We start from the raw sequence: 20,445 nt of genomic DNA on the forward strand, positions 1-20,445 counted from the left end.
CTAATAGAATAGTCGATTCATTCTAATAAACCAATCAAATGCCTTCTGCAGACTTGTTACATAACATAAACCACTTTTTGCATATTCTTAACCTTGTAGCAACTGTAATTGACATCATTGCGCCCTATATACCACATAGAAATTTTGAGCATAATAATATGTATTGAGCATATTAATGAGCACTGCAGCATAGCATTATAAGCATAATAGGCTGGTTCCTATATCCTTGTCAGACTACCATAATATCACCAGATGTACAAAACCTACTTTCCAAACAACACATACTTCCAAAAGGACTTTGGATTGACATTTTCTACAAGTTATTTCTCAGTTGTCTAGTCAGTGTTCTAAATGCATTTCTGTACTGTGAAAAAGCAGAGATCAAATGGTAGTTTTGACAATAGTTTTCCTGATTTTCAACTTCCTTTATTCATTGGTTATGTGGTTGTACACAGGGGCACAGGTCTTCAAAAAGTTTTCGTTCAGTTTTCCATGTCATTTCCTCAATTGATTGTACTTAAATCAGCATGGTAGACATTGTGAATCTATACTTTGAAAATGCAAGTCGAAATGAAATACACAAGTGATCACTGCTCCAAACCAGGAAGGTACTTGAGATTGTTAACAAAGTCCAATAAGTGAGAGGTGGAATCACAAAGCTGGTTGACTCCATTACATGCTGGCATATAAACAGGTCTTGTACTGTGTCAATAAATGATTGGGTATGAAGACTGTATGCTAGCAGTAAACACACGTCATCCCAAGCTATACATATTTGTGTTCAGTTATTCTATTGGCATAATTATTGCCTTGTGAACAGAACCAAAGATACACACAGCTTAAACTTTTAAATTATAAATTGTAGAATAACAATAGTACGAGTGCAAGCATAAAAAGAATAAAATTGAACATGATGAAATTCTCTGTGAGAGTTGGAATGTAGGAAATTTGAAGCAGAATTTCCACAGGTTTATATGTTAAATATTACAAATCACGGCAAAGAGCAGTGCTTTAGTTAAGACCCAGTTTTAGACAGAATGTGTGAGTGTAGAGTATACACATATCAGTTGAGAGAATAATAATTACCATTTTTGGTCATCACACATCTATATTGGCAAATATTAACATTGTGGATAATTACAATAACACAATACAATCAACAAAAAGAGAATACAGGTCTGTCAGATACAAATTCTGTCAATCTTTCTTGATGCATACACGTTGATCCAAATGTCTCTGTACTGCATTGGTAATAGCTTTAAGTTTACATGATCGTCGACTACCTAATGTCTCATCCCAATACACAGCCGTGCCAATATAAACGGCTACAGATTCTGCGTTATAATATAAAAGCAATTGGTTCGAAATTTCTTGTTTGAATGACAGAGGGTGCTCGAGGTTCCATAATACTCGATTTCGATCAGCCCGAAATTTAAGTTTCTTCATCATGATAGTAGTAAAACGTTTGTAGAGATTTTCACTGTACTGATCTCTATAAAACCTATTGCTTAATAATCCTGGTTGTACATCACTGAGATCTTTGTACCAAGCGGGTTTACCTGCAGAAGGCTATAAAAAATAAATAACACACATAACATACATATGTAAGGTAAACTGAAACTGAAAATTGTACAATCTAATAAGCTGGCACCGGGAAATAACATGCAAATTTAATCCCTACTACAGCTCAGGCATAGTTCTAAGGACAGTTTCTGGAAACCAGTCAGATCAAAAAGATTAGTATAACACAAAACACAAAGTACTCTGAAGCTAAAGTCAGTTCTGAAGATACTTATTAGATTATAGTTAGTTTCTTGTGTTTGTATTGTTTGTGTATTTGTTTGGCTGTTTTTGTTTTTGTACTCTTGTTATATGTATGTGTGCTCCAGTAGGGAAGAACAGCTCTGCCGACTACTGTGAGGATAAACAATAAATCAATCAAGAACCTCCCACATGTTAACACATTTTTCAAATTTTACATTTTCTTTATCTCTGTTAAAGTTTGCTGTTGGAATTACAGTAGATACCAGAAAGAGCAAAGCAACTGATTTGTACAATGACTAGCTATGTCTCATTAAATGGATCACAAGTCATGAGTGCAATAAGCTACTGAGGTGGGACTGAATCATTTAACTGGGGAATTTGTCAAGATGTAGTTTTGGTCTGCACATGCCTGCTCATACTTTCAAGCAAGAAGACTGTTCAGGTTTATAACAAAGTTATTATAAGTTTCTTAAATGATATGATCTCTAATCAAACTTAAAATTCCTTATTGTTGTTTGTGTACTTTTTGCTAACATTATTTGACTGGTGAACCCACACATGCTGTATCAAAGGAAAGGACGGAGCCAGAGTTAACGTTTTCATCTGAATGCTCACCCCAATTATGATTCGAAAGTGAAGTGGCCATTACACTTTACTTTCAGCTATGTTCAGCCCACACAGCACTACAAATGAAGAACAGTAGGAGAAGCAACTCTGCAATCAATCCAGTCGCTACAAAAAATTCGGACAATTAGCACGCTCCAACTATTAATTACTGAAGTAGCCTAGAAAGTGGTCATTATGCTTCACTTTCAGCCTGTTGAGGAGAAGCACCTCTGCAATCAATCCAGTCACCATGGAAAATACAGACGATTCCCATCTACAAACGTAGGGAAGCACTGTGAACTGATGCCTCAGTTGGGCTATCAGCAAAAAGAAGTGGAAGGACAAAGGTAAGTCCATGATGCATTGTATGTACTAAGGTATGCCAAAAGCCATATCTTAGGACAAAGTGATATCAAACAGTGAAAATTTTAAGCTCATATAGCCTTAGCTGTTATTGAGTTACCGCTTCAGGCAGGCAGTTAGGCAGTAGAAAATTTCATACAATATTTTTAAAACATCGTTGCAATCTATTGGGTGCATTTAGAGTCATATGAAGACACTTTTGGGCTTGGTTATACTTACAATACTACCAGCATTCCATGATGGTATGAAACTGCCGGTTTTGGGTGATATTTTCAACCAGAAAAACCCCAAACCTCCATGATCCTTAATATACAGTATGGTAGTATTGTCTGTTAAAGAGGCGTATCTGGTGGTATATGTTATAGTTGTATATTAGAATAACAAATGACTGCTGCAATATTAATGGCTCCTGCAATATTAATGGCTCATGTCCAATTAAAATACTTTGACGTATATGGCTTCATATGCAGTTTTGCATAAATATGTTATGTTGGCACTGCATTTTGATGGTGCATTGGACAATATGCAATAATCCAAGTATATAGATTCTTTGAAGTATGGCTTCACAGGGAAATATTTGATATTTCAATTGAAGTCTTGCTTCACTATTTACTGAAGCAATCAAAATGTATATTTTTGTAGCATGCATTTTTTATCCAATGCATTTTATTTCAAAACAGAATTTTGCAAACTAGTTATGTTTTTGCTCAGCAGGTCACAAATAACAATCAATTAGTGGGTGTGGTCCCGCATAGGCTCAATGTACATGAATCCTCTGCATACCTACATACTGCAATACACCTACTGATAAATGTACATACGCATTCAGACAGTAACTTGTATCTTGATAAGTGGGCATGACCCACAAAAGAAACTTGGCTGCAGTTGGACTAGATTATACAATGAATTACTAATCAGTTCATTTCACAGATGATCCAATCTGGAGCAGACCACGATATTCTATAAGTGTGTCAGATGGATGGACAAAGTGCAACCTGACCCTGTTCTTATGTTATAAAGGTAAACAATCACTTCAGCATAGCTTGCTCACTTGAATATGTGTTGCAGTATACCTGTATACCTGTAGTACAGACTCATGTATTACTAACAGCATTTTCATTCCCCAGATGGTGCTTGATAAAATTTGAAGAAACAGTAGCTGTCAGCCAATGAATTAAATCTCCATCAACGGTATCTTCATTAATAGCCTGGACATATTCGAGACCAGGTGCTATTTCCCTATGTGCTATGGAAGCTCCTGGCTTACAAACAAGACTGGCGTTTATTCAAAAGCAGCTTTTATACAAGAAATTAATGGTGTTCTTGTCTGAAAACATCAGTCAGTCAGTCAGTAGAAGATACCACCACATAAAAATACTTTTAAAACGTTTATAGTGGCTTATAAGCATTTCAGGTTGAACTGAAGGCATATATATATATTTGAGTTTGATTATACTTAACTAGTACTGCCAAGATGCTTAGAAGGTACTGTGAGACTTGACATTTTTTACAGGAAATGCAAACCTTCATGATCTCCTATACAAGTATAAGGAAAAATAGGAATTTTCCTTACCCTTAATGGTTTGTTTACTTTTCTTGCAACATTATTATGACTGGTGAGCCCACACATACCACATCAAAAGAAAGGATGGCGCTAGAGTTAATGTTTTCATCTGAACACGCACCCAAGTAAATGGCCATTACGCTTTGCTTTCAGCTATGTTCAGCCTGTTAATATACAGCACTACAATGAAGAACAGTAGGAGAAATGCCTCTGCAATCAATCCAATCACCACAAAAAATATGGAGAATTCACGATCCACAACTACTCTAAAGCGAAGTGACCATTACGCTTCTTCTTCACCTATGTTCAGCCTATTACACAGCATTACGAATAAAGAACAGTGAGAGAAGCATCTCTTCAATCAATCTAGTTGCTACAGAAAATATGGGAAATAAGCCACAAGGAAACTGCATCGCACCATTACAAATTGACACTCATGAAAAGAACTGGAACACATAGGAGCAAGAGTTTATAATATACAATATTATGAACTCTTGATAGGAGGACAAAGGCAAGTCCATGATGCATGTACTATGGTTGGCGAAAAGGCACATTTCAACATCAAACAGTGAAGAAATCAAGCCCATAGCCTTATCCATTGTTGATTTATGCTTGGCTGGAGGCATCAGGTAGTTAGTTTGTCAGCATAAATAGAAAATATTTTTAGAACTCCATAGAAACTTTTTGAAGGGTTAGGGGTTGGTCTGAAGATGTTTTTGGGCTTGGGTGTGCCTAACCAATGCTTCCAAGCTGTCATGAAGGGAAATTGAGGCTGGTTTTAGGGTTATATTTTGTAGTGATGTACCAATACCACTTTTTTACTACTGATCCGATACCGATCCGATACTGATACTTTGCCCCACAGGCATTTCTCACAAGAAACAGCTAGTGATTTGAATACTAGTTAATAAATCAGCATACTAAAATATTTGCTAATCTCATCAACTGCAGTTTGCTGGTTTTGTGGCTATCAATTATGCAAAGATAGTTTATGACTTCAATGAATCTTATATTGTAGCTTACTGCAGTTTCCACTGTACTAATAATGCTAGTTATGGCTTCTTTCGAAGAATTCATGGCTTATATTAGCGTGGTGGGTGTATCAGGCATTTATAACCTTAACAATACAAGTCCGATACCGGTACATCACTAATATTTTTGGCTGGAAATGCCCAGTTCTTCATGATCCCTAATATACAGTACTACCATACTGTATAATTATCTATGATACATATAGGCACTCACAAACTATACATGTGCGTCACCCACATACTTTAGTTCCACAACTCCATAGGTCCAAAAGATTAATGATATTTCTACATGTCCCTTTAGGCAAATGGAAATCAGCTGATTCCTATAATAAATTTAACAATAATCAAAAGGAACCATGTCAATGCATAACACTAAAATTACAATATTTACACACAATTAAGATTTGAAGTCATCATTGAAAAAATATAAGTTGAATAGTGTTATATAGCTAATCAGCTGATTCCTATAATAAATTTAACAATAATCAAAAGGAACCATGTCAATGCATAACACTAAAATTACAATATTTACACACAATTAAGATTTGAAGTCATCATTGAAAAAATATAAGTTGAATAGTGTTATATAGCTACACATGACACTATGCAAATTTCATATATAAAATTAATTAAAACAGAGATGCATTAAATCACCTTTTGTAATTTCTCTCTCAATTCTTTAAAGTGAGTAATTGTAAGTTCCTTAAATGGATTTGTTTGCAAATGGCTTGCTTTGTCTAAAATTAAAAGAGTTAACCAATTGGAAAGTGGTTTAAGACATACCTTTCTGTTGTTTAATCTCATCCCTCATTTTCAGTTCTACAAACTCACATACAATCTCCCGTATGTTGGTGTACACATCAATAATGATGTGTTTCAGGAGTTTTTTATCATGTACAGCCAGCACAAAATAATATGAAGTGAGGTCCTAAGCGTACATCACTATACATAGTTATTTGTTATTCAGTGCTTACCTCTGTGGACTGTTTGGCACCTTTTGCCATTTTAGCATGGTTGTCCAACCATACATCCATGAATGGTACACCATCAACACAAATACTATCGCTTGTCCACAAGAAAAGTTCTCCAATCTACATAATTAGATAACAAACAACTACTTTGCCAAGCGTACGTACTAATTTACGATAAGCGCTCATCACTCGTCCCATCACAGTATCATTCTTAAGCAAATCAGTTATTGGTTTTTCTACATGTATGGAATTATAAATACATGTATATGATTAGCACTATATAGACATAACAACATCTTTCACAGAATTATTATATCACAGTGATAGTTATTTACATTTAGGACTTTCTTTGCTCCATCTTTATATATATATAGTAGTTCTAACATGGGCACCAGTCCCCGGATTTTCCTGAAATATACACACAAGCACGAGGGAGTGAGTGCGTATATTTCAGGCAAATCACAAGTTCCCATGTTACAACTAATATATTCCACTTGGGTAACTCACCTGCAAGTGTGAGGACACTGCATGAATGCTTTGCGAGTGTATTTATATGGGACCATGTGAATTCCGATTGTGGATAACGTCGTAAGAGCAATGACAAGGCACTGCTGAGAGGCCCAACATAAGTGTATCAACACAAGCATGCAAATGGGTACGCAATTAAACACAGGAAACCCAAGCAGTGACTAGTCATGAATAATCTAAAGCAGTGAATATGTTTACAGCACTATAATGGCCTAGTCAATAAAGCGCCACGCCCAGTTACTACGTGTATGTGACATCGCACCAGGTGTCAAAACAGCAATATAAAGATGCACTAAAGTACTTACTTTATTAGCCATGAGTAGTGCATAATATTATGTTAGCTAACACTAATAATGGCCAAATCAATTAAGCACTACGCCTAGTGTCTAGCCTCGTGCCCAGACCGCTATTTTCCCTTTTGTATTTGGGTAGGGAAAATGATTTTCCCCCACCCAAATACAAAAAGGAAAATAGCGGTCTGGGCACGAGACTACCTAGTGTCTGGACATCACCACATGACTATACAATCAAAACACCAATATACTGTAAGCTAACCTGTGACCTTCTTCATTCAGTAAAACAATGAACTATTTTCTTCCCCAAGTCCATGATCTATGCTTTGGCTCACTTTAAAAAACTAAAACCCACTATCGATCCTGTGAAGTGTCACTATATTACAGCAGAGGAGATCACAGTTTCCTCAAAGAAATCAGATGATTTCTGAGAATGCTTGGAATGCATTAATGAGAATAGGAGGTAGTATATACAAGTTATATATACTACCTCCATTTCTCGTTAATGCATTCCTGAGTACTGATAGCAGTGCTATTATACTACTTACTAGATGAATAAAAAATTGGAAATTTTAAAATGGGAATAGGGATCGCTGAAAAAAGCCACAAAACAAGAAGGGATCGCTGGGGTGGTAATGTAAATCACAAATCCCTATTTTAACTCTCTGTCATAAATTTTTAGTTACATGCTCTGTCATTTTGAAGTGAGTCAAAATAGGGATTTGTGGTTTACATTACCACCCCAGCGATCCCTTCTTGTTTCGTGGCTTTTTTCAGCGATCCCTATTCCCATTTTAAAATTTCCAATCTTTTATTCATCTAGTTTGTGTACTTTTTATTAATCCAGTAATGGATTATGAAGAAGACTGTTGTGAATAGTGTAATTTTGCATTCTGCATAGTAACAGCGTCAACATTTCAGTACACACATGATCAAATTGCAATGTGCATACAGACTGAGAGTCTCCTAATATGAGCTACAATTCACATTACTGGTACATTTAATAGCTGTCAAATTCAGTGCAAGGATTGTTGTTATAAACTTACACTTGACTGCTCTATTAGAGTATTTAATCTGGATAACCCGCCCACGTACAATAATCATGGGGCGGAAAAAACCACCTTGCAACAAAGTCATCAGCCCAGATTAAGCTTCCTGGCCTATGCTGAGTTTGATAAAGACAGATTCTATTAGCCACAAGCAGCGCACACCAAAAAAACTAAACTTTGAGCGTGCTTTTGTATGGCTTCTTGAGCATAATAGCATTTTGGCAAGAAGAAATGGCCCGGTTTGGGCTGTTTCCATCTGAAAACAAAATCAAAAATAGGTCATGGACATGAAGAAGGACTCGGTAAGCACGGCTATATAGTTTTTAGCACGAAAAAGTGGATAACTTTTGCTGTACATGAGTGAAACAAAATAATATTATGAATAAGGCCAGGCCAAGTTGATTCACAGTTTATCGTCCGGGAGTTTTGAAAAAGCCGTGCGGACGGGAGGTCATTTTTCATATTTTATGCTTTTTTAACATGGAAAAACATTTTAAAAGTAGTTTCACACAGTTGCTAGCTACATACTGATTGCAAGCCTATTTGATTACATCACTATTTATGCCTACTTGTTTATGCAATCTCTCTTTAGAAATCAATTTATTGAAAGTTCTAACGAGTCCAGGCCGGGGATAATCATTAAGTTTGTTGCACACACCATGTTTTAATATACAAAAACAAGTTCGGGAGCGTAAGCAATGATTATCATGTGAGAAATAATGAATTATGAAATTGTTGCTCTATTCCTAAAAACCCATGCGGGCGGTGACGATAAACTGTGAATCAACTTGGCCTGGCCTAATAATATGAACAAAACGGCAAATTTCAGTTTTGTCCCAAATACACATACTGTTTTCTTTTCACTTGATACTTACTAGTGGACCAATACTCATTGCAAATAACCACCAGAGGGTGGTTTTGAGTTGGAGGATACTTTCCAAGGTAGCGTGCGTTCTATTAGAGTTTTTGCAAAAAACATGGGTGATCTCTATTATGAACCCACTATTGTGGTTCATGATATGAACAAACGGGCATATTTCAGTTTTGTCTGAAATACACATACTGTTTCCTTTTCACTTGATACTTACTAGTGGACCTACACTCATTGCAAAGAGCCACCAGAGGGTGGTTTTGAGTTGAAGGATGCTTTTCAAAGTGGTTTTTAGGTGTGCGTTCTATTAGGATTTTTGCAAAAAACATGGGCGATCCCTATTATGAACCCATTATCGTGGTTCATGATACACCTTCTCTTCCCTTTGAAGTGAGGTGTGAAAGTGGTATATATATATATACCACACCTGTGGTTGAGATCAAAAGCGCCGCGCTGTGGGGCAAACTGTGGCATATAATTGATATACCACGCTTTGTGGCTGCACTTACCATATATGGTTTAACTTCACACATTCCGCAAAATCCTTATCTAAACGGTAAACAAGTCTCTAATAACAAGCGCCTAAATCATCCAACAATTATTCACCTCAGGAACTGGAACAAGTTTTGATGAACTCTTGTCTCCTTCGTGGATAACTTACTAATCCAGGGCTGTCAAGTTGAGCAATCCGGAATGAGTTACCAAGCCATGACCATGATGGAGCCGCATCATGCAACCTACTATCAAAATTTATAACCAGCAGCCTAAGATTCCATGTCATTATATCAGCATGGTTTCCCTGTGCTGGTTATAGCAAAATTGTTAACCAATACATTTATACTGTACTGTGGCTAGCTATTCTTCAGCTACGTGTGGGTATATTACAGAATAATATACTATGGGTGTGGTATCTGAACTAGTAAACTAGCAAATCCTACCTAGATATATACTGTACTTTCTGGCTGGTCTCACGTGCACTAACATAATCCCATCACTGAGAACTGCACACAATCCTTGTACAATCATCCATAGACATCTCTGTTGTTTCAATGCAGATTCATTTCTGTCTGCAATCATTTCACCATCCCAATTCCGCCGGATCACGTGCAACTAATCTCGACTTCACAGACAACTATCAGAAAACTGCTGGTAGCTATAAAATAATGACATTTTGAGGTCACCCAAAACTATGAAGTCTCCTGTCTGATAACTTTTGATTCTATTCCTGCACATTGCTCCGTGCTACATGGCGGTAACATCCGCATTTGAATCAGCTGATCATGTGACATCAGTACCCATTACTCTAAATAATGCTCACCTTGAAGGTTTCGTTGCTATTACCAAGAAGCACCTGCTGCTGAGGAGACTTTTGAATTGCATAAGATTGACGACTGTGTGCGTGTGAAAAAGGTTGAATGCGTGTGTCACACGCGCAATGCATGTGAGTTGACAGGCCTGCTAATCAGGACTATGTGGGCGTGGCACCGTTAAAAGTGTAAAACGTCTGATCCACAGGGGCGTAGCTAGCCGGTGGTGGGGGGGGCAGGCATCCCCCACAAAACGCTCGACATTGTTCATAAGTGCACAAAAGGCTAATGACCCAATGATGGGCTAGCCAACATACGGTGTGTATTATTACAGCTTATGTAACTAGCTACATAACTACTTCATTACTGATTGCTTCCAGTTATCACTTATCAATGGAAGCATTTTCATCGAGCATCATCGCACGTGCCACAACTGTACTCCAACAAATTCGCCCACAATCCAGTAGAACTATATTGTGAATATTTTAGTACAAATACAATGTGTCACAGTTACTTACATTAGCCACAGTCTGTGCTGCAGTCCTAGCACACTGGCATAGTATGATGAGCTCACTCACTTCAGCCAGCGAAATTCAAATGCCATGTATTGGCACGAAATCCCAACTCTACACCTTTCCTGTTAACAGAATTTGTAAGCTTGTGACGGATCATCTGACTGACTGACTGACAAAGTGAAAAAGGCATGCCACTACATGACTGTACGAAGATTAACTCGGGAAAATAAAGTTGGTCCATTTAACACTTTATCAACTCGTAGGTTTGTAGCTAGCATCATTGCATATCACTTGTCACTTCTGAGTTGCGACTTTTTGAGCGGGTCATCTGTCTAGGTTCGAAAAATGCACTATCACGTGAGTAGTGTAGGCTAAATATAGCATTGTGTCTAATATTTTCGTTCTGTGAAGGCATAGTGTCTATACGGGGGAAACCCCTGGGGATTCAAGCATACCTTATTTCTAGTGCATCGTTTTACTAATTGCTTGTAACTCGCAAGAAATCATCGTATTATTATCACCATTCACAAACGAGTTGAATGTTGTGTGCACTCGCGTAGTAGCGCACAAACAGTTAATTTAGGATGCGTGTCAGTTACTGGAAAGCTTGTGACGGAAGTTAAAAAAAAACACTTAGTGACAAGGGCGTAGCAGTGGCGTAGGCAAGGGCAAATGCCTCCCCTTGCCTACGCCACTGCTGATCCATCAAGAATTTCTATTGATTTCCATCTCCAGGAGGTGCTGTTTCACTATACCTTACTAACTATAATTGTTTTCATCTACTGGGGTGTAGAATATAACAGTTATAACACAATTACTAGGGATATGACTAAATATACGTACTCTCACTCGAGCGCTGTGCACTCTTGTGAATCGTGCATATATTTTAGTCATATCCCTTGTAAGTGTGTTATAACTATAAAATATATTCATGTAACCAGGCCTGCAAAAATGGCATAAACTACATCCCATCACCTAACAGATCTCAGTACTGCTATCCCTATTTGCATTCTTTAACTTGTATTATAAAGCCAATTAAATGTTAATAAGGGCTGAAAATTGCATGGTTATAGTGTAATGTCATAAAATGTTAAGAAGGATGAAAGCCTGAAAAAGTAGGCAAATTTTTGTGTGCCTATATCATGAGAACAGGCCCAGTCACACTATGATACATGAAATTATCTGCTGCTTTTATTTTTATATGAAGACATCATATCATGCTAGTGCACATTTAAATCCCATGTACATACTGTCAATGGTATAGCCATGACTGAAGTAGGGAATGTCCACTAGTATAACTGCAGTTGTAGATGACCGCCCTTGTTTTATTGCTTTATATCTATGTTGATCACCTACTCAAATTTGTTACACTTGTTTGTTTACTATTTTTATAATAACATAAACCATTGTTGGACCAACACACACACACCACATCAAAGGAAACCACAAAGCTATTTTTGGAAGGCTGCATATCACTTTCTTTTGTTATTGTAAACTCCAAAGCCAGCTTTGACTTTTGATGCAGCTAAACTCTATACAAGGTGATTTCCTCGCAGCTGAACACTCTGAGTGCCCATAGAGAGTTTAGCTACATTAGAAGTCACCCAGTAGAAAGTTCAGCTACATTACAACTGATCATGAATGCTCTACTGAGCTACTGCAGCAGCTACAATGCATGCTAAGCCTGTGCCTAATATGCCAACAAAAATTATTTGTGAGAATAATTTTGGAATTATATATATGATGCTCACAGAAAAGTTTTAGAATTATCAGATACCCACAGGAATAATCAGTGGAATTAGCTAATGTCACCTTTAAAACTCATCTTACATGATGAAATTCATTTTTATGGAATAGTATTGTCCATCTAACATCAAAATTAATAAAGTATTAAAAATAAGAAAAGCAGCCAGATATAAAATTTAAAAAAAAATTGCTTTGGCTGCCTGCCTGACCACAGGCGCAAGGCTGAAGACCAAACGAACCATTTTATGCCACAATAACAAACTCACCAGTGGAATGTGCCTTTTGAGGTTCTGATGAGTGTGTGACCTTTGTGCCTTGTCTTTTCAATCAGGCTGGTCTTTGCCTTCTTCATGCTATGAATTTAGTATGAAACCATATTAGTGAGGCATCAATTTTCACTTTCGTTGACTTAGAAGCTGCAAACTTATTTTAGTGTTTACGCTAGGTAAATAGTACTAAATACCTGTAACTTCATGATAGGTGACCACACATATTAATGCAATCTTGGACGATTAATAATGATCGAACACTGAGACCACATCTCTTAACAATCTATTTACTCAATCACGATGACACACTCCGTTATTATTGGTCTAGCTGTATTCCCAGAGTGCCAAACCACTTTTCAGCTATTCAAATTTGTAAAAAAATCGAGATACTCTAATAGAGCAGTCATCGCAGTACTCTAATAGAGCATTCAGTATGGAATATAGCCAATTGATTTTTCTGATTGCACTGCTTGAATCTGTTAATTGTCTACAAACTGCTCAAAAGTTCCAGTGAGTAAATGATCATTCATGTCATGCGATAGCAAGTACAATCCCAATGGCTTCTGCATCTCAATGAACTAAACTTTCACAGAATTTTTGTATCACAAAAGTAACATTAGCTACTAGCTAGATTAATTGGTACTGTAGCACAAAATTGCCAGGATATATTAACAAAATGACCTAACCTTACATTTCATCATTGTCCAAACATGGATGCGATAACCATAATAAGGTTAATAATAAAACAACTGACAGACCCACACACTTGACACTTTAGAATTTATATCATTGAATGCGACAAGCCAGGCTTACTTGTTGATCATCGCTATTCTGGGCTCTTATTAGAAAATATTTCAACAAATTACGATTGGAATTAATCGAAATAAGAATAATAGTAGCTCAATGGATGGCCTTATTAAGATACTGTAAGTAGAATAATAGAAGCCTTAATGATAGAGAGAAAACCACTGTCTGTATTCATGCATCATTAAAGTGGCACCTTCGTACGTACTAAGCGCCTCTAAAATAATTATCGTGTTGCTGTTGTTTAAGACATTCAGAGCCTTTTAAACAGCTTTTAAGACTTCACAACCATCTGAAAAGACCAAAATAGCTAAAATCAACAGTGATACACTACTAAGAGGTTGTAGCAGCTGGCTTTAGCTACAGAGAAGCCATCACCAGTTATGTGAAGAAGCCATGCTACAAGTGACAATAGACTATTAATTACACACACCTTTTCATGTCATAGGTAAACAACATCTGTTCATTGTTTCCGCTGTTGTATAAATGATTTATATGTTCACACTGTTATCAGTGGTTGTCAAAGTCATCATAAGAACACGTGGTACGCTACCTTCACCTGCAGCTGATCCTTCAAGACCTCAACACACATTACCTACATTGATTTATACATGTTCACATTGTTATCAGTGGTTGTCAAAGTCATCATAACAACACGCGGTACGCTACCTTCACCTGCAGCCGATCCTTCAAGACCTCAACACACGTTACCTACAAGGTGATAATTTGCTGCTTCAAAAATGCAGAGACTATGGCTCTCCCCAACCACCTACAACTTACCCTGTTTGTGCCCCTCCCCTTGCCAGGTCCTGGATCCACCCCTGCTATGTACACAGATAACCTCGGAGAGCGGTTGCATGTTGCATTTCTGAACAGTTATGTTCAAAACAAGGATTCTACATGGGTGGGTGAGATGGAGAATCTTTCTGAAATTGCTATCACCCAACCACAAGCAGCATATACGGTCTTTACACATGTGTTTCTGCACCGTTGGTCATATATTGCTCGGACAGTGCCTTTCACTCCTGAACTTTTCCATCCACTTGATGATGTCCTGAGCCTTCATTTTCTTCCTGCAATTTTAAAAAAAATTTTATTTTCCTCCGGCCCTAATTGCACTCCCTTCCACCCACACGTCTCTATGGAAAAAAAGCTAGAAGAACAACATAAAAAGGGAAAAGAAAGAATTTACCTACAGAAAAGACACCTAAAAGAACCTACAGAAGCTCAGGGAATGTTAGTGAACTGGTAGATGCCCCTCTGCGACGGCAACGGAGATCTACTGCAGGGGGCACACCAGGACGCTTAGAGCGTGATCGAGAACCACGGATGCACATGATGGATGAGCGAAGCAAGGAGAACCCCAAACTGCAACGGAGCCAGCCCATCACCACCGAATATGGGGAACTCCACTTCTCACTGAGTAATTGAGCCAAATGCTTATAGGTGGTAGTGGCTAGCTTTCCCCATTCCACCGGAGGAGGAAAAAACTAATGGGGTAAAGCTGCCATGCTCTACTTCGCGTATACGCTCCTCATAAGCACGAAGCTTCTTGGCCTCATGCCTACGAAAAGTAGCAGCCAAGGTGGTAGACCGACTGGAGGCTTCGAAAGAATTAAAAATGCGAACATCAAAAAGGTGCGATGATGTAAGCACCACCAAAAACCAGATGCTCTGATATCCGCTCTGGCATTATCATCAAGCACAGCTGAATTGTGATGCATAACCTCACCAGACAGGGCATGCAAGTGAGGCTCCACCTAGACATCATGCCACACTTCCGTCATCAAACTAGCAGCCGGATAATTGGAAAGGCACCATGTGGGCAGCTAAGGGCGTGAGACAAGGTAAAATCCTTACCACACACACAGTGCGATGGTAACAATGATGGTGTAAAGCCAGAACGTAAACAGACGGCATCAATGAATTCACTTTTATGAAGGGTGAAACCATACTGCTCCAATGGAAGTGCAGATAGCCAGGAAGAGGCCCCCCTCTCCATGCAGCACTCAACAGCCCAGCACAAAGGTGGGGGACAATTAGAGATGGCTGATTGCAGCTGGGCAGACAAAGACTGTTGTCTAAGGGCAGAAAGATGGCGAAAGAGGTCATTCTGATGATGGATCACCTCCGGACACAAGGCTGATTTTTGGGATAAGACTAAAACAACAAAGCCCGCAAAAGTGCTCTGAAAAAACCATACTGTTCCTCAGAAGTTGACACAGGGTTACCGTCGCTAACAGCATGGGGAACCAACTTTGGAAGTAGATGATTACGCACAGCTGATTCAAGTGGAGAAAGCAAGGCTGAGATACCTGAATTGGTGCTAAAATAGTAGTTCCACTTAGAAACATATCCATGAGTGAATGCAGAATATGAAGCATGAGGCTGGGTGTTAGCAAAAGATGACAGATGTGATACCCCAGCAATCCACTCACTGACACGTTGTTGAGTATAGTCATTGATAAAGGAGATGGAACCTAAAGCTGCTCCCAAATAAGGACGACCTACTGAAGTGATCTGAACACCAGTCCCTGCAAAAACACGCCAAGCTGACTGCAAAGATCCTTCCTTAACAACCAGCCAGCTCTTTGTAGCATTAACATTGTAACCAAAGGGACGGCCAACAGAGCAAAGCTTATCCCACCAGTTTTTAAGCTGACAAATACGACCCCCTGCAGCAGCATCGTCCGCATACCACACCTGCTTGGCCATACCTCTCAAGTGTTGAATTACAGGAATTAAACTTATGGCATACATTGGCATTGCCAGGGGATCGCCCTGGGTGGTCCCTTCACGTGACAACAAGGAAGTTCCATCAATAAACAAGTTGGATGCCATACGATATATATTGGTCAAAATGGTAGCAAAAGACAGACGCAACTCAAACATGTTCAGAAGGGCAGAGCGACGATTCAGCGAATTGAATGCATTAGATGCATTGACTAGCAAAGTCCCTCAGACTCAGCATCATCAAATAACTCTTTCATAGCAAGAACGGCAACCTCACAGCCACCATGCTGGCCAGCACACAGTTGAAGACAGCCAGAAGTGTTCAGAATGTCCTGTCTCAACACAGCAAGAATGGCTTTAGCTATTAAGCGTCTAGAAGTCTCCCCAATGCCAATGACTGGCCAACCATCATTTGGTTCCATCAAATGAGAACTTCTTTCACTGCCTTCCCGCCTTGGAGGGCTTGGTGTCACTATTCCAACCATTCACTTTTCCTCATCATTTTTGTCTTCTAGCCGTGTTGTGGCTCCTCTAGTTGACCATCTTTTAAGAAAATGTACCTCTTGTTCCTTAGATGTTTATCAGCAAATGTACCAGTGCAAGTTTGATTTACGGGTCTCACGCCGAAATGATCTATCTGCTCAAGCAGACTTGCTTTGTGATCAACTGTCTCCACAATTGCGATGTGCCTTTGAAGCTGCATCAGAGCGAGATGGGCCTGTTAAAGTAATTAATATAAATCTGAATTTCCACACTTATACTTAAAGTAGTTTTCTTTTAGTAGAGAATTTCATTTTAATTTAGTTATTGTAAAAACCATTAGTTTAGCTTTAGTAAACTTTAGATGAAGCATTTAATTTTGTTTTACAAGTTTTCCCAAACTTGTAATGGAGCGAAACTGTACATGTCTGTTGTTGACACCTTTGCTATCACCGTTAATCATCTGGTTGGCTGAAATATTTACTCTCTTAAGAAATATCTACTTTTAATTTTTAGCAGTTTTTCAGGATCCAGCTCATAGTCAAGTGTAATCAAGCCCAAAATACCTTCAGTGCAATCTGAAATGATTTCATTAGGTTGCTACAAAATTGTACACATGTTAATTTAGTCGGCTAACTGACTGACTGACTGACTGGCTAGCTTGCTTATGTACTTGCTAATGCCTTTAGACAAGCATAATGCAATAATGGCTAAGGCTATGGATTTGAATTTTTCACTGTTACATATCACTACAGCCTGATAGGTGCTTTTTGGCATACCACAGTATATACACAGATAATGGACTTACTTTCGTGTTCTGTTTCTTTTCAATGATAGCACAAGGTATTGGTTCATGGTAGCATGCTATGGCTTTCCTGCAACTCTGTAACTGCTGACTATCACATTAATCATCAGAATTTTCTGTATAGTGATTGAATTTATTGTAGAGATGCTTCTTATGCTGTTCTTCATTTGAAACAATCTGAATATACGTGTGTTCAAACACAAAATTTATTAATGATCATTTCTGGCAGCATTCTTTCTTTTGACGCAGTATGTGTGAGTTCACCAGTCATAATTATGTTACAAAGTAAGTACCATAGAGTCAGGTTGTTAAGCGCATGCATGCACTTATAATTTCAGAGAAAACGTGTAAAAATAATACTATCTGTTAGGAACATGTGCCTAATACATAATTATGCATGGTGTTTAACATGGAATAGTTAGTAGTTCATGCCGGTCACCATGCCAGTGTATATGGATATTTGACTCTATTTCTGGGTAAAATCTTCCTGATGAAAAAGAATATCACAATCCAGAAGGCTTATTTGTTGTATACATAGTGAAGGGAGACATAAGCACTCAAGGAGACATCAATTTTCAGTGTACTTCCAGCATTTCTTCCAGAGTGCAGCTTTGTCACGTGTTGAGCCACACATATGGCCATGTGCACTAGCCTTATCAGCCATGGCTAATCACAAGAAATGTGCATGTGCTTAACAAATAATATGTGCTTAATAGACACATGAGCTTTACAACCCGACTCTACGGTAAACAAACAAGAGCGAGGAATTATAAGTTTGATTGCAGAAATGAAAGTAGTGAAACAAGGGAGGTCACCTAGACCTGAAGATACTTTTAATCCCTAGAGTGAATTAGGAAATAAATGTAGCATACAAGTCAGCATACAATAAGTCAGAGTTGGCATTCAACTCTGAGGTACAGCAATAGAAAACCAGAAGCTATTTATAGGTTGCACAGACAATAATTGAAGTTATGTTCTAGAACTTTCATTGTTTATTGTTTCTGAAAAGGTGAAATGCTGAAATTAATCACTGTTTATTGTTTCACACTCAGTTTCTGTTCTAAGTCATCTGTTCAACATACAATGTAATAACACTTATACTACTACAGTGCTCCTTTATAGACTATATGCACTGCTGAAAATATTCCAATAACAAAATTAATAACATGAATGAATGGAACGTGGTATAAAATCATAGTGACTTGCAGGAAATAGACCAGTTGCAAGTACTTCTTCCTGAGCAACATATTCCCCTAAAATTATGTATTCTAAGATTGACAATTTTCACCAAAATTTAAAGCTGACATTTTAAACACATGTTAGGAATTGACTGAAATACGCTGCTTATGCTCACTTCTGCTGGCATATAATATTAGGAGTGGTCTAAAGAGTTATAACGGTGGAACTATGTGAAGTTTGAAGCATACAGAAGACATGGATGCCATTCTGAGGCAAAAAAAATCAGTAGCTACTGTGAGATATTATTTTAGATTATTTTTACTGAGTTAACAGGTAAACTAAGTAACTTTTAAAATTCCAAAAAATCGCTTGTACTATTAGGGTAATTGACTGCTCTATTAGAGTATTTTGATCTGAACCTTTGATACCTTAAACAATTTTAATTGCCTTGACCAGTGTCTGGAAAACTCTAGATCCACCCCTGTACAGTAACTGGAAAGCCAGGGAGCCCTGCTCATAGTGCTAGTGGCAAGCTATAGCCCAACTGAGCCACTTATTGCATTTTCAGGGACAGCCTTCTTTGACTTTTAAACTGGTGGTTTTAGCATCATAAGGCCAGGCAAAGTTGATTGTTAGTTTCCTGTTTCCGCCCGCATGGTTTAATAGAAATGCCATAAAATTTTCATTGTATGGCTATTTACACTGCATGGATTTTCAAATATTCACAATAATTTCATTATTGTACTAGTGGGTTTATTTTAGTGTTTTCTTCAAGGTTTTAGCCATAATGAATAATGACCTTCCACCCACATGATATTTTGAAAATCTTGAAACAAGGAAACTAACAATCAACTTTGCCTGGCCTAATGACATTTGGTTTCAGTGTCATAATGACACGATTAAGCGTTACTACAATGGTGCCATCTAGGCGGTTTGGGGGATTCCTTCTTAACCCTAGGGTCACAGTGATTCCTGCACATACCACAGCTATATTACCGCATTTAAAACACTAAAAGCAAGTGGACTAACTTTTTTCCTTAACTGAGACACGAAACAGTACTGTAAATAGGTTCAGAATGACGTAAAAAAACAATGAAGACTTTAACTGCTGCTCAAGTTGGGAGAAAAGCTGCTTGTCCCTCACTGTCATCTCCTTGTGGACCGGCTGGTCACTGACACTGGGCTGTCGTCGAGGCTGTTGTCCTCCCTCTGCCATAAATCGTCGTACTTGCTCGCCAAGTTGCAAACTGTGACCCGTAAGTGAACACGTGAGTTTAGCAACCCACGTGATCTCAGCCTATCTAATATGGTGGAATCTTTAAAAATGAGCTTTCATAGTCTCGCGTGCAGACGTAAACAACAACAAAAAATATATATATATAAATTTCCACAGCCACAACCTACAGGCTGTTGACACATATTATATTACTGTGTCCACAGCTAGCCTTTAATAAGCTGTCACGTGTGCAAATATACCTCCTTATCACTTGACATGGTTGCATTGCTGGACAATGTGTTGTAATTATAAGAAACTGGTGAACAAGCTTCATTCAATAATAAGAGCTTC

General features: G+C 38.1%; 1 protein-coding gene across 3 annotated transcripts; it reads right to left on the reverse strand.

Annotated features, from left to right (window-relative positions):
- Window positions 1–1,063: 1,063 nt before the first annotated feature.
- Window positions 1,064–20,165, reverse strand: LOC136251890 (uncharacterized). Of its 3 annotated transcripts, none has more exons than XM_066044289.1 (7): window positions 19,908–20,165; window positions 6,465–6,535; window positions 6,303–6,419; window positions 6,112–6,256; window positions 5,983–6,065; window positions 5,571–5,651; window positions 1,064–1,569 (listed from the first exon to the last, which is right to left on the reverse strand). In XM_066044289.1, exons 1-7 carry the CDS (start codon window positions 20,092–20,094, stop codon window positions 1,198–1,200), a joined length of 1,056 nt encoding a protein of 351 aa, XP_065900361.1. In that variant the 5' UTR covers window positions 20,095–20,165; the 3' UTR covers window positions 1,064–1,197. The 3 variants fall into 3 exon arrangements, with proteins under 3 accessions (XP_065900361.1, XP_065900362.1, XP_065900363.1); XM_066044290.1 differs by lacking the exon at window positions 19,908–20,165 and adding an exon at window positions 9,979–10,315; XM_066044291.1 differs by lacking the exon at window positions 19,908–20,165 and adding an exon at window positions 10,023–10,060.
- Between the last annotated feature and the right edge of the window lie 280 nt (window positions 20,166–20,445).

The sequence above is a fragment of the Dysidea avara genome, chromosome 3 (genome assembly GCF_963678975.1).
Source record: "Dysidea avara chromosome 3, odDysAvar1.4, whole genome shotgun sequence".
NCBI classification, from domain to species: domain Eukaryota; kingdom Metazoa; phylum Porifera; class Demospongiae; order Dictyoceratida; family Dysideidae; genus Dysidea; species Dysidea avara.